Below are 14,124 nucleotides of genomic sequence, written 5' to 3' on the forward strand. Positions count from 1 at the left end.
TCCTTTTTACTGATCTTAGGTGCGCAAAAGAAAATAAAAAATCTATTCTGTCCATCTGAAGGAATTGTTCAGTGATTTATCTTGGTGTTCCCAAAAGTAAACTTGTGCCTTACAACAATCCTGTGGCTTAGTTGTTTTTGCAGTGTTAGTGAAATGGCTAAGAGTCTCAAAAGTTAAAAAATACTGTCGAGAAGAACTCTCCGTACTTTGGGAATTTTATCAACAATTCTATTATGGTTCTGTTTCCTTTTAAAAAGGAAAAAATAAAAGTGTGTGACAGTTTTGTATCCCCATGGTGGCCTTTTCAATATCCTTGAGTATTTGTCACCAGCTCAGCTCTGTCTCTTATCAAACTTTTCCCCAGGCTAGCTGGAACACCTTGGACCAGTTTATGCCAAGTGACAGCAAATCAAAAATATGACTAACTGCTCAAAATTCCTACGAGAATTTATTCTTGTATTTAGTCTAAAGCTGAAGGTGTTTAGAGCAGGATGCAGAATATCCCTCGAGTGGAAAAAGACTGCCTAGTCATCGCATACAAGGATCTTTGATTGGCAATATTTCTTTCCTAATAGAAAATGACAGCACTTCAGCAGAAAACTCCAAATAAAACTAGTATTTTACCATTATATAAAATAGAAGCATCTCTCTAAATATGTTTTTACAAGTTTTAAAATATAAGTGACCTGAAATAATTCTAGATATTTTATTTTGGGTCCACTGAGGGCTTTCTCTGAATATATTTAATGGTTTGCCACTGTTTAGACCAATCTATTTTAGAGAAAAACAAAAGATCACATTTAACATTTTTTAAACAGGCACTTTATTTTTCTATTATTTTATCTGTATACATTAAATTGCTTTTCCCAGAATCAGCTGGTGGTTATACTGTCACTGTGAAAAACTGTTTGATAAAAAAAATCTACAAATCTGTTCTTGTTGTCAGTTCCAGCCCAATTCTGCCACACACCTTCTGCACAGCTGCCAATCCGGTACTGATTTAGCTAATATGTTCTATCCAGATTTATGAACCATACCGAAAACTTATGGAATATATCTGATGCTTCTGCCATCAGAACAAAATACACCCCCGCCTGTTTTTCATTGCATTACACTGTGACAAATATTTGTGGCAGTTTAATGACTTCCTTCTGTACTCAGGAGTCATATGGAGGTAGAGAACAGTGGCTGCAGGAAAGTGAGATATTGATCACATTTGTCTTTGGGAAAGGGAGACTCTGAGATTAAGATTTATATAAAAGAGAGAAATAGGTGTTTGATCTAAAGTGACGGCTGAGAAAGGGAGCCATGAGCTTCATAAAGTTAGAACATTTCCGCTACACGCTTAGTGGTTGGCATGGCTTAAGACAAAACTTTAACGTTACATTTTTTTAATTTTACAATCATAGAATATATTTCATAATGCATTATTAGATTCTGACACATTTATTTCACTGACTGTCTCGCTTAATCTATCTGTACCTGCATCCCATAAATTCAAGCACATCTTGTATTGTTTCAGTGGCAGCAGCAATGCATGCAAAAGGTGATCTAATTAAACGTGATGTAGAAGTAAAAACCACAAATATCCAAAACATTAACTGCTCAAGTCCATTAATCATTGCTTCAAAACCTAAAAGAACTATTCTAAAAGGAAACAATCCAATTACTAAATACACATTTTCATCAAGAGAAGTAAATGCAGTCAGACATTAAAAAAGGAATGTTACAGTTATCACTATGACTTGAATAAATGGCAGGCATATTGGATTTTGAGGTTGGAGTTGGTGTGAAGTTTTCAACTTTTTATCTCAAAATTTGAAGTACATTTACTTCTTTTTTGTTGTTGCTTGAAAATGGAAGAAAAATGAGTCTGCATCTTTCTACAGATCATGAAGCACCGATGGATCAGAATGCTTTATTCTTTTCTCTTGTTCTTTATTCATGAAAAGTTCATGCCGTCTTGCAAAAATGTCATAGCACTAGAACATTTTCACATTGTGTCACTTTGCAATCCCAAGTGATTTCTGAAGAAAATTGGTTGTCATGGATTTTCTCTAAAGGTAGCACCATCATTTTTTATAACAAAATAATAGGATTGGATTAAAAAGTCTTTAAAAAGACTACAAACGCTTTTAAGAAAACCTTTAAACAAAGCAAATCATAAGATTAAACTGCAGAGAAAAAAAGAGTCCTAATTTGTTTTCCATTAAAGTTCTGGACATGAATTGGCACTGTTTTGCTTAGCACAGCAGTGTAGCTTTAGCTTTTATTTGCAGGCGTAATCTCACTGCTGGTATTAACATTTGCAGTTTGCCATCACAAACATTCCCTGCGAGGACGTTCCAGGAAGCGGTGCTTTCCCTACATGTCAAGGACCATTACTGGACAGACCATGCCCATCAGAAATGGGACCACATAATGGAGCAGTTGCCATAGCAGGACAATATGGATCAATAAAACATTGGCCCTGCGCTGCCCTTTTATGCCATACAAAGTGATTTTAGGGCCGTCATACATTTTCTAACGACCTTTTTATGTAACATTTTTACATCTCTATAACAAAATCTTCCTGGGGCCAGACAGTGCCGGCTGTGCACAGTAAAAAGGATCATAAAGTTTTCTCTTTCCAGGTACAGGCGACGGATAACTGTAGCTGGGCAGAGGGAAGTTAATGATGAATCTGATTTTGATGCATTTGACATTCATTCAGATCAAAATCATTTTGGTAACCTAACTGACCTAAAACAGGAAAAGTTTGGTCTCATTGCATCCTTTCATACTTCTAACTTTAAATAAAATTATAATAATTTTTATACTGAAAAAGCACAAAACCTTACTAAATTGTCAGGAAGTGTGGGTGGTGAGAGTGGTGAGGCAGACGCAGCGGACCCAGGTATGATGAATATGAAGATTTAATGATAAATAAGTCCAACAACGAACAGCAGGCACATGGAAACACTGACGACAACAAAGCTAGACATTGACGAGGACCCGACGACAAACAAGGAACACAGGTGGAGTTAAATACATGGGAGGGTAATCATAGAAACGAGACACACCTGGGAACAATCAAGGGGAGGACAGGACAACGAAGAGACTTAAGGACACAGAAAACTCTAAACACAGATCATGACAGTACCCCCCCCCCCCCCCCTCAAGGGCGGCTACCAGACGCCCAAGAAAAAAAACCCCCAAAAAACCCAACAAGGGTGGGTGGAGGGGTGCCGGACGGCGGGCCAGAGTCCAAACTAACAAAAAAAACAACCCAACGGAGTGGGCGGAGGCACAGAAAGGGCCAAGAGTCCAAAAACAAACAAAAAACTACCCACAGGGTGGGCGGAGGCAAAGGAGGTGGGAACCACGGAGGCGGTCCGGCGGTCGTCCGCAGCGCTGGAGGCAGGAACCACGGAGGTGGTCCGGCGGTCGTCCGCGGAGCTGGAGGCGGGAACCCCGGAGGCGGGAACCCCGGAGGCCGTCCGGCAGCCGTCCGCGGCGCTGGAGGTGACGATGAGGAGTCCCGGGGGCCGCCCACAGATGGCGACGTCGAGCCCCCCGAGGCAGGGTCTCTGGTGGAGCACAGAGAGTCGTGGTCTTGGTCGGAGCACAGGGGGTCTGGGTCGGGGTCTCGGTCGGAGCACAGGGGGTCTGGGTCTCGGGAGGAAGGCTGAGGGTCTGAGTCTCGGGAGGAACAGAGAGGGTCTCGGCCGGAACGCTGGGAGCCTCGGCCGGAACGCTGGGAGCCTCGGCCGGAACGCTGGGAGCCTCGGCCGGAACGCTGGGAGCCTCGGGTGCGCCGGCTGGAACGCCGGCTGAAACGGCCTCGGGTGCGCCGGCCTCGGGTGCGCCGGCTGGAACGCCGGCTGGAACGCCGGCTGGAACGCCGGCTGGAACGCCGGCTGGAACGCCGGCGTCCGGCTGGAACGCCGGCTGGAACGCCGGCTGGAACGGCCTTGGGTGCGCCGGCTGGAACGCCGGCTGAATCGGCCTCGGGTGCGCCGGCTGATTCGGCCTGGGGTGCGCCGGCTGGAACGCCGGCTGATTCGGCCTCGGCTGCGCCGGCTGGAACGCCGGCTGAAACGCCGGCTGATTCGGCCTGGGGTGCACCGGCTGGAACGCCGGCTGAATCGGCCTCGGGTGCGCCGGCTGATTCGGCCTGGGGTGCGCCGGCTGGAACGCCGGCTGATTCGGCCTGGGGTGCGCCGGCTGGAACGCCGGCTGAATCGGCCTGGGGTGCGCCGGCTGGAACGCCGGCTGAATCGGCCTCGGGTGCGCCGGCTGATTCGGCCTGGGGTGCGCCGGCTGGAACGCCGGCTGAATCGGCCTCGGGTGCGCCGGCTGATTCGGCCTGGGGTGCGCCGGCTGGAACGCCGGCTGATTCGGCCTCGGCTGCGCCGGCTGGAACGCCGGCTGAAACGCCGGCTGATTCGGCCTGGGGTGCACCGGCTGGAACGCCGGCTGAATCGGCCTCGGGTGCGCCGGCTGATTCGGCCTGGGGTGCGCCGGCTGGAACGCCGGCTGATTCGGCCTGGGGTGCGCCGGCTGGAACGCCGGCTGATTCGGCCTGGGGTGCGCCGGCTGGAACGCCGGCTGCCGGCTGATTCGGCCTGGGGTGCGCCGGCTGGAACGCCGGCTGATTCGGCCTGGGGTGCGCCGGCTGGAACGCCGGCTGATTCGGCCTGGGGTGCGCCGGCTGGAGTTGCTGGTCCCGGGTCTGGGCTGGCGGAGAGACTGTGCAGACTGGGAGGCAGAGGGTTACCTTTCAGCACGGCAGCCGCCGTCAGGCACTCCCTCTCTGCCTCCTGTTGCAACTCCGCCAGCCGGAAGTCGCGGGATCCATTCGTCCAGGTATATCACCAAGCGTGTGGCGATGTTCAGGCGGTGACGGGCGGAGTATGGCCTTGCCAACTCCTCGACATAGTCCTCTATTGTTTTAAGTAATCCTGCTGGGTCCATAATAAAGCGAGCCTCACCGTTCAGTTTGGTCGGGTCCTTCTGTCAGGAAGTGTGGGTGGTGAGAGTGGTGAGGCAGACGCAGCGGACCCAGGTATGATGAATATGAAGATTTAATGATAAATAAGTCCAACAACGAACAGCAGGCACATGGAAACACTGACGACAACAAGGCTAGACATTGACGAGGACCCGACGACGAACAAGGAACACAGGTGGAGTTAAATACATGGGAGGGTAATCATAGAAACGAGACACACCTGGGAACAATCAAGGGGAGGACAGGACAACGAAGAGACTTAAGGACACAGAAAACTCTAAATAAACAGAAAAACACAGATCATGACATAAATATTGTCATCCAGTTGCTAGTTCAGATACCGTAGTACTTGAAATAAGACAAATCTACCTTAGAAGTACCTTTTCAGCAAAAGGAATGGATGAAAAAGTACTAGTTCCATTTTGGCAAATAAATTTATTTATACCATTTTTCCCCATGTCATAAGTGAAATAATCTGCCAATGGAGCTTGTATGTTTTCATCAATTTCAAAGATTTTTTTTTTCACTTAAGACAAGCTTCTATATCTTGCTGATAAATTACTTTTCAGTTAGTTTTGTCTTAATTCAAGTGTACTAAAATATTTGCAATAGAAACAAGACAAACAATATTTAGTAAGATTGTGTGTTTTTGCAGTGTAGCAATTCTTGGGACTTTTGTTATTAATTTGTGGATTTGTCCCTCTTTGTATTCAGATGCAGTTCTTTTCAGTTAGTTTTAAGAATCTCAGTTATTTTCATTGAACTGTTGTCATTTATTTATATTCTGATTTGAGTTGCAGTCTTTAGATATTGTTTTTTTCTTTCCTGTTTTATTTTGAAAAATCCTTTCCTTTGTCTGCATTCCAATTACTTTTGGTAGGAGCTTTGATTCAACCTTGTCTTTGTGTGTTTTGTTTCCAATTTACACACTTTTTTACTAAACAGGAACTCTGTAGTCGTATTTAATGTCAGAGAGTAAGAAGAAATATTAGAAGTATCTGATTTTGCTTGTGTTTGCCGTATTGAGGCTTGTGTTAATTTGCTAGTTCCTACTAGTAACCTGTATTGCACAGGATGGACAGACGTTCTGCAGGAGGAAACCCTGTGACTGTGCAGACCCAGATGAGGATCTGTTTTGCTGTCCCAGCTGTGACAACCGGCCCAGCAGTCAGTGTCTGGACCAGAGTGGACGAACACTGTACCGCAGTGGAGCGTCTTGGATGTATGGTTGCCAGCAGTGTCGCTGCATGGTGTGTACATATGAGCAACATACATAAAATCAAAAGAAATTCACACACATTCAGAAAAATTGTGTGTGTGTGTGTGTGGGGGGGGGGGGGGGTTCAATAGCATTACAGCAGTTTCTGATATTAAATTCCTTAATATGGAATTAAAGCTTAATTAGATTAAACAATGATACAGAACCTTCTTATCAATATGAAATTCACAGCTGAGACGTCTAATGCGCTGCTCAGCTGTGTGTGAAGGCTGAGATAATTACCACATTTCTAATTTGAAATGTGACAACACATTAGTGGGAGCTCTAATTTTATCTGCAGAAAAATGTGCTGAGAAGCATGAAGCAAAATTTCTGAATTCTCTTGCCTCTTTGTTTTTATTTTTGGCCTGTGCCTCTGCAGGAGGGGGAGGTCGACTGCTGGCCTTTAGTTTGTCCCGTATTATTGTGCGAGTACACGGCAGTGGCAGAGGGTGAGTGTTGCCCGCGTTGCGTCACAGACCCTTGCTTGGCTGACAACCTGTCGTACGACATTCGGCAGACGTGCACAGACCCCACAGGTGTCACTCGCCTCAGCGGGGACACATGGCATATGCCCAAGTCGCCCTGCACTACCTGCAAGTGTAAGGTAGGTCAAAGCATCAATAATCACCAAGCGACTCCGTTTCAAACGTAACTCCACAATGAGCTTTAAACATTGAATAGTTTATTACGACTCAGACACATATTTTTATTTAAAAAGCACTTGTTCAATTGGCAGATAATTTCACTTACAACAAGACATTTTCCCATGTTATAAGAGAAACATTCTACCTGTGGAACTAGTACTTTTTCATCAATTTTACATAATTATTGCCTTAAAACAAGTTCCTAAATGTTGCTTAAAAGTTATTTGTAATTTATGTTTCTCTTATTCCAAGCATGCTAACATAGTTGCACTAGAAAGTTGACCAAAAATACTTAGACTTTATATTTTTACAATGTATTCCATCCTTAGCAAGATATAAAGTTTTATGCCTTGCTGAACTAAACTGAGCAAAAATCCAGTTTAGTTTTATTAAGTCTTGAGCGTTTCTCCTTTAAAGTAAAATCCAGTCCTGTTTTGTTTATTTGCCCCTTGCCTTTTTGTTCCAGGTTTGGATTTGGAAAAAAAAAAAAGTTAAGCTACTGTTTTGTGCAACTCATTAATTTCTGAATTCACTACAACTGAAGTGGAAAATCAAAAGTAAACATGATCTGCTGAGCTAAAATAAAGCAATATCTGCATTGGGAAATCGGACAGGTTGTAGGAAACCATAATTATCCTTTGAATTGAACACTCATTATCTCAGCTTGATCTAATTCCCTTCACTCCTCTAAAGCGGTTTTCAACTGTTTTCGATGTGAAGGTAATAATTAGTCCAACATTCACTCGAAAACTTCCTAGAACTTGTAAAATGGCTTTCATTAAACCACTGATTAAAAAGGCATACAATAGATTGTTGTGTCATCTCTAACTACCAGCCAATTGACAAGTTTCCCCTGCAAGCAAGAGTTTGTGACAACACTGTATTTAACATTTTCCACAGTGCTGCCAGAAGAAAGCAGCAAATGACCTCAGACTTAACACTTATTAAAGAAAGTTTTCTGTGCTTCATTGTTTTGGACAAAATAGAAAGAAAAGTAACAGAACAAAAGCATTTGGAAAAATGTATTAAATGTTGCTATCTTAATTGCTTAAAATGCCATATTACAAAGGTGATTTGAACCAACCTACATACCAAAACCCTATTTAACACCCTATTATTTTCCCTTATGAGACAGACTAAAGCTCATGTCTGATTTCATCTTTAACTGCTTCTTTCTCCCACTTTATCTGTTTTTTTTTGTTGCACCCAACAACTTTAGAAAGAGTGTAGTTTTTGTGCCTACACTTCCTGCTACAATGTGATCTTACATAAATCGAATTAAAACTTCTGGGGAAAGCAGCTCCTTTAGTCCTTTATGGGTGTTATAACACTGTTCACACTACCTCCCACTTTACAGTTGCTTGCCAACTCGGCTGTTTTCAGTTCAGAGACAGAGCAGTCAGTTGCATGCATTCCGTATTTAATCTTTTTTTTTTTTTAACACCTGCCAGTAATAATAATAATAAAAAAAACATCCCAAGTAATTCGGTATATGGCAACAGAACTTTCTGCTGCATTAATTCTTTTGAGAAGCTACGACTACCATGATCTGGATCAGAGATTTTACGTCAACATCTTTGGTATCAGCAGCTGTTGTGCAGACAGATCAGGGTCACACTGTGAACCTGGTCTATATAAGGACCTCTGCTGCTGAGTAAGTCCATATGCTTGATTGATGTTGTTAGAGGCATAGTTTGCCTTAGCTTTGGCTGACCTGACATTAAGGTTTCTGTAATGACACAGTAGCAGGTCATACACTCCATTACTCAGTAATATCATATAGAAATTGTATAACATATGATTTGAAATTTGAAGCTCAGCTAGAAGAAACAGCCCTTGAAACTGTTTTCAGATATACAATCCTTTGTAAAAAAAAAACAACAACAAAAAAACAGCAAACCTTGATCGTTTTAATGAGATCCATTCTTAGCGCACAGGCATATCTGATGAACTGCATTATTCTTCAAATACAGCAGATTAATAATTCACAGGATCTAAAAAAAAACTCTCAAAAGAACGAGTAGAAAACAAGACTTGTCAAAAATATGTCTATTTAAAAGATGTTAGCCATAAAGCTTTTATGACATATGATTTTGTATTTGCCTCAGTTGTGCATAAGTTTAATAACGTCACTGACAAAATGACAGTTAGTCTGACATTTTGTTCTCCATTTATAAAACTCTGTTCAGTTTTGACGTTCAATCCCCTGAGTTACTCTCTCCATATTGCAACTTATTACTGGGTGGAAATTTATGTGTGTCATGTTGAAATACAATTTATAAATAAACTCTGCACTTTTGCTTAAACTCTACCAGCTTTTTCTAAAATCTGAAGTCTTGTTAGGCAACAGTGGCTCAGCCTCTGGACTTTACAATCAACATGTATAATGTATAACCATCTGCATTATTTAATGCTCCCTCTGTTGTCTTGTCATGTTGTGTTGTTCAGAACGGGAACGTTTGCTGCTTGGTGGATCTCGACTGCCTTCAGAACAACTGAAACTCATTCCTCCTCTTCTTCTCACTACGGGACTGTCACACGCCCTCCTCCATCAGACAACCTTCCCACTGGATCCATAAGACAGACTTGCACACAAACGTGTGCATGACAATGTGTGCACAGGACGTACGCACTGGGCAGACTTTGGGTGTCGAAGCGGCGTCCTTTTGCCACAACTCTGACAGCGAGCGAGCGAGTGTGTGTGTGTGAGACTCAGGAGAAGATCTGAGGTCATTGTCACACTAAGTGTTGTATATGTATCTGTGTGTTTGTTTTTTATCCCTTAATGTCTCAAGAAGATGTGTACAAACTCTAGCAAGCAACTACAGATAAGCAGGTGGTCACATTTCGGTGCTCCATACATCTGTACTTCTTAAATATTGGCTCACTCTGGATTGGTCATCTAAAGAAGATATCAAAAAACGTGTTTCTTTGGCAACAAAAAAAGAAAATGGGTTCACCTTTAATGTTTTGTCTCATTGAAAGAGCTGGTAGTTTTAATAAAACCACAGAATGTGAAGAATTTAATCTTTAACTGATGTGATGTGGAATCAGTTTCCAGTCCGGCAACAAGTTGCTCTTGTTGATGGTTTTTCAAATTTGATAAATGATCTTGCTCCTGTTTTATGCATAGAAAGTAACATTTTGTGATAACATTTTGTTGTTTTTAAAAAAAAAAAATCATAATGTGGTAATCAAAGCTTCATTGTAATTATGATTTGCTGTCTTGTCATTTTATCATAAAAGTGACCACAACTTGTATGTCATATATTTAATTTGATCTTGCACTTTTCTGCTTGCTTTGCAGCTCCACTTGACTGTATGAAAATAAACTCATTAATAAAAGAGTACAATATCTTAATGTTTATAAAGCTGGATATTACCAACATACATTTTTTGTTGTAGGTCTACAGGTTTTTGGATGAAAGTGAAAACACTTCTCTGTTGATTTTGATCTATTGATGATATAGGTCTGCTGTCTTTATAGGTTAGAAAAACACCAAACACAGAATAAACCACATCCTTCCCAGTTTCCAGCCTCTGAACCGGGGCATATTTTTACAAATATTTTCCTCTGCATCACTGTCGTCTCTCTAATGATGATGATGATGACCAGATGCTAACATTTAACAACAGCACTCACATTATCAATGCTGTGTGATGTGTCACTACCACTTCTTGCAGGTCAGAACAAACACCAGCCCAAGCTGTTGATTAAATCAGCGCAGCTTAGCGATGGGCTGGACTTCTGCTGCATCTCCCAGGGCTCTGCATCCTCAGCACCATATGCCACAAAGAAAAGCAGAGGGACAAAAATAAGAGGAAAAAAAAGAAAGCTGGTGAGGGGGCTAAGGGAGGATAATTAAAGCCATGTCACGCAGCCCTGGATTTGAGTATGCCAAGAGGTCACCAAGTGTTGAATCTGTTTACAGACAGCTAGGCTTAATAAGGCAGCACAGTCCTGAGCTTTTACTGCTTCACTTCTATGCTTCAAAGCCTCTCTCCAGTATCATCACGTTTGTGCAGAGTAAATGCTTTCTCTAAAGTTTCAGTAGAGTTCTGGTTGCAGTGTACTCAATTACAGACCACCAGAATTTCAAATGTTACACTATCTGGGATTTTTGGTAAAAGCATGCACTGTAGCAAAGGTTGTGATCATGGCATGATCACATGGTTCGTTTCAGAATTTAATCTGTAAGTGTAACTGCAGATCATCGTATTCTTGCTTAGAACTGGAATTAACCTAATTTCTATTTGGTTTTATCACTTCTTAAAATTTATTCAAGTGAAATTAAAATGTATTGTTGCACTGAAGGGCACAGATATTCATAATGCTGAAAATCGTGGCTAAACTTTATAAGTTCTGACAGTGAATTGCAGAAGTACTTAGAACCCCAGAACTTTTCCAAATGTCATCATATGACAACCATATACCTCAATGCTTGTTACTGGGATTTTATCTGGTAGACCAGAAGAAAATGGTTACATAGATCTTATTTTAATGCTTGACATAATTTCTCTATTTGATTTTGGTTTGGCCTTTGAATGGACAATTCAAGTACATAAACATTCTTCGATTCAAGCCGGGTCATTGTAGCTCTGACTGTATATCTAATGTGTTTCTCCTACTTGAATGTAAACTCTTTTCAGCTCACATTCTCCAAGAAGCTGACAGGCAAACAGAGAGTATGTTTAGGGTGTTACATTTTGTTGCTTTTAATGTTCTCTTAAAAACAAAAGAACTGGATTTAAACTGAGATTAAATTAAAACGGTGAACTTTATATACTAGGACACTTCTGATGTCAACCAGCTGCACTGGATTTTATTGATGGTTGCTAGAATAAGGGGGGCTGAATATAAATGAATTTCTCACTTTTCAAGTTTTCATTTGTATAAAATTTAATTTGTATTATTTTAATTGTTACTTGGATTTGGATTATATTTTGAATTTACTTTTGAGCTACTTTGTGTTGACCTACCACATAAAATAGTAGCAAATTTTGAGGTTTGTGGTTGTAGTATGACAACATATGGAAAAGTTTAACCGGTGTGAATAGTTTGACAAGGTACTGTAGATGAAGATGCATTTTATTGAGTTGCTTGCACAAATCAACTTCATTGGCTTCTGCTAATTGTCTGCAGTTACCGAAAAATAACTGTTGTTTTCTTTTCCAGTACGCCTTTTTAGATATCACCAGCATGTTTGTCTCTTCCCACTATTTCATAACGCAATTCACGTTGTAAAAAGTTGCAGAAACGTTGCAGAAAGCACACACACCCCCACATGCCTACACACCCAAGGAAATGCAGTTAATGTGAACTCTGTCTATATTAGTTGAAAGCAGAAATTTGTACAAAAACTGAATAAGATTTTGAGATTTCTCTGTTGACTGATTTCATATAAAATGACTGCTGTACTACACTATTTGTAAGTCTGTGTGTAAATGTTTTACATGCTGACAAAATACAAACAATATTTTTGTGTTCATAGACAAATTGTGTTAATTTAAGTTTACTGATTTTTCTTTTGGTGTACAAGTTCAGTTTTGCTGTAAATACTGTGTAAATGGACGGGTACTGTAAAAAAAAAAAAAAAAAGATTATGTGAATAATTCTCACTACCACAGCTTCTTAGGATCTGAGTGTTGTAAGTTAAATAAGAGAGAAGCAACATTTCTATTCTTTTTACTATTTATTTATTTTTATATTCTTGCCTTAACCCTTTTTCGTATTCATTAGTTTGTCTTTTTCACTGTTTTAGGATTTAATTGTCTGAATGTGTATATACAAATACTTCATTAAAACTCAACAGAAATATACTTTTGACATAATGAACATGAACATGCAGTTTTTCCAGGCATCTTTTCCAGCTTTTAAGAAGAAGACATGGACTTTTCCTTGATTCAGTCTTTGTTAACCCTCACCCCCAACATATTTATGTAATCTGAACTGAGTTATGTTCACTTGAACCACGAAATTGAATTGTATACATATGTAAAAAAAGACCGTTACAAAAGAAAGCATTTTGCTTGTTTTACTTGATATTAAGAAATCAACGACGTGTTACTGCTTTCTTTTATTTATTTATTTTTTAAAGAAAGCAGTTCCAAATCTTCTAGCAATTGATGTGCTGTTTTTCATAGAAGACCGCCATGAAGAAATCTACAGGTTTGGTCATTGCCAGGTCAGAGTGCCCAATGTAGTTTTACTCAAAGGGTTAAGTGTCATTTAAAGACTGTGTTGTGAAAAGAATTTGCTGTGAACTAATTCTCCTGTTAATAAATACTTAAGTTGTTTACTTTACTCCTCTGTGTGTATTTAGTGTGATAACATGTATCCTGACATTGATAGCACTTGATATTTACTTTTAAGGTAAATGCAAAAAACTATATAGATGGAATCGGGCAGAATTACAACAGAAGACGGATAAATGCTTTTCATGCACCGTTTAATGGAAGCTTATAAAGCGCAATATTCCCACGCTTTAACTATGAGGTCCTTAAAATGTCTCAATCGACTTCTTAAAATTTCCCAATAGATACAATGCTATACAGTACAGAAGTGCATGGAAGCTTGTGCTTGTTCAAGGATAAGATTGTTATTTTGATGCTGTAATTGGGGAAAGATTTCTCATGAGCAGCTCTATGGACGTTTCTCAAGTGTGTGAGAAAGAATGAAAGTGACGCAATGTGGTCTGATTTATATTCTTTTGCACAACTAAAATCAATAAATCTATAATGTCTAGACAGAAACCACCAGTTTATCAAAAGAAAGTTTAAGCATGGTAGAGAAGAATGGCAAAAAAGATTCAGTGGTCTTTCAAGACTTAAAGTAAATTTTAACAGAAAGCCAACCATGGCTCAGCACCACTACGTGTGTTAACCAATTCAGCATTTTACTTGCTCCAAGAATAAAGTGATGCCGCATCATGTTCATATGACTGTGAGATTTATCGATATGCATTTGATCCAGAAGGTTAAATTGGCTTTAAAAAGATAAACAACCTTAGTGTCTGAATGTTCGATTATAAACCAGAGTTAGGATTATCTAAACTGTTTCTTCTTGCTAAATGCTAAAAATGATGACAGAAAAAATATATTTGAAACTTCTGTTTTCAACTGATTGGTACAATAACTGACATCCATTAACATACTATTTGAAAACTGAAGTATCATCATAAAACCGAAAGCTCAAAGGAAACAACAGAGCATGTTCTGGCCTTGTG

At 40.6% G+C, this 14,124-nt stretch overlaps 1 protein-coding gene across 1 annotated transcript in view; it reads left to right on the forward strand.

Moving 5' to 3' along the window:
• The window catches only part of LOC114143248 (protein kinase C-binding protein NELL1), a 237,297-nt gene extending 224,095 nt beyond the window's left edge, over positions 1 to 13,202 (forward strand). The window contains exons 21-23 of the mRNA XM_028015109.1: positions 6,067 to 6,243; positions 6,634 to 6,858; positions 9,347 to 13,202. Of these exons, the coding sequence (XP_027870910.1) occupies positions 6,067 to 6,243; positions 6,634 to 6,858; positions 9,347 to 9,397 (453 nt within the window). The 3' untranslated portion in view covers positions 9,398 to 13,202. The remainder of the gene's footprint in view (positions 1 to 6,066; positions 6,244 to 6,633; positions 6,859 to 9,346) is intronic.
• Positions 13,203 to 14,124: the final 922 nt, after the last annotated feature.

This window comes from Xiphophorus couchianus, chromosome 4 (genome assembly GCF_001444195.1).
Source record: "Xiphophorus couchianus chromosome 4, X_couchianus-1.0, whole genome shotgun sequence".
Lineage (NCBI taxonomy): Eukaryota > Metazoa > Chordata > Actinopteri > Cyprinodontiformes > Poeciliidae > Xiphophorus > Xiphophorus couchianus.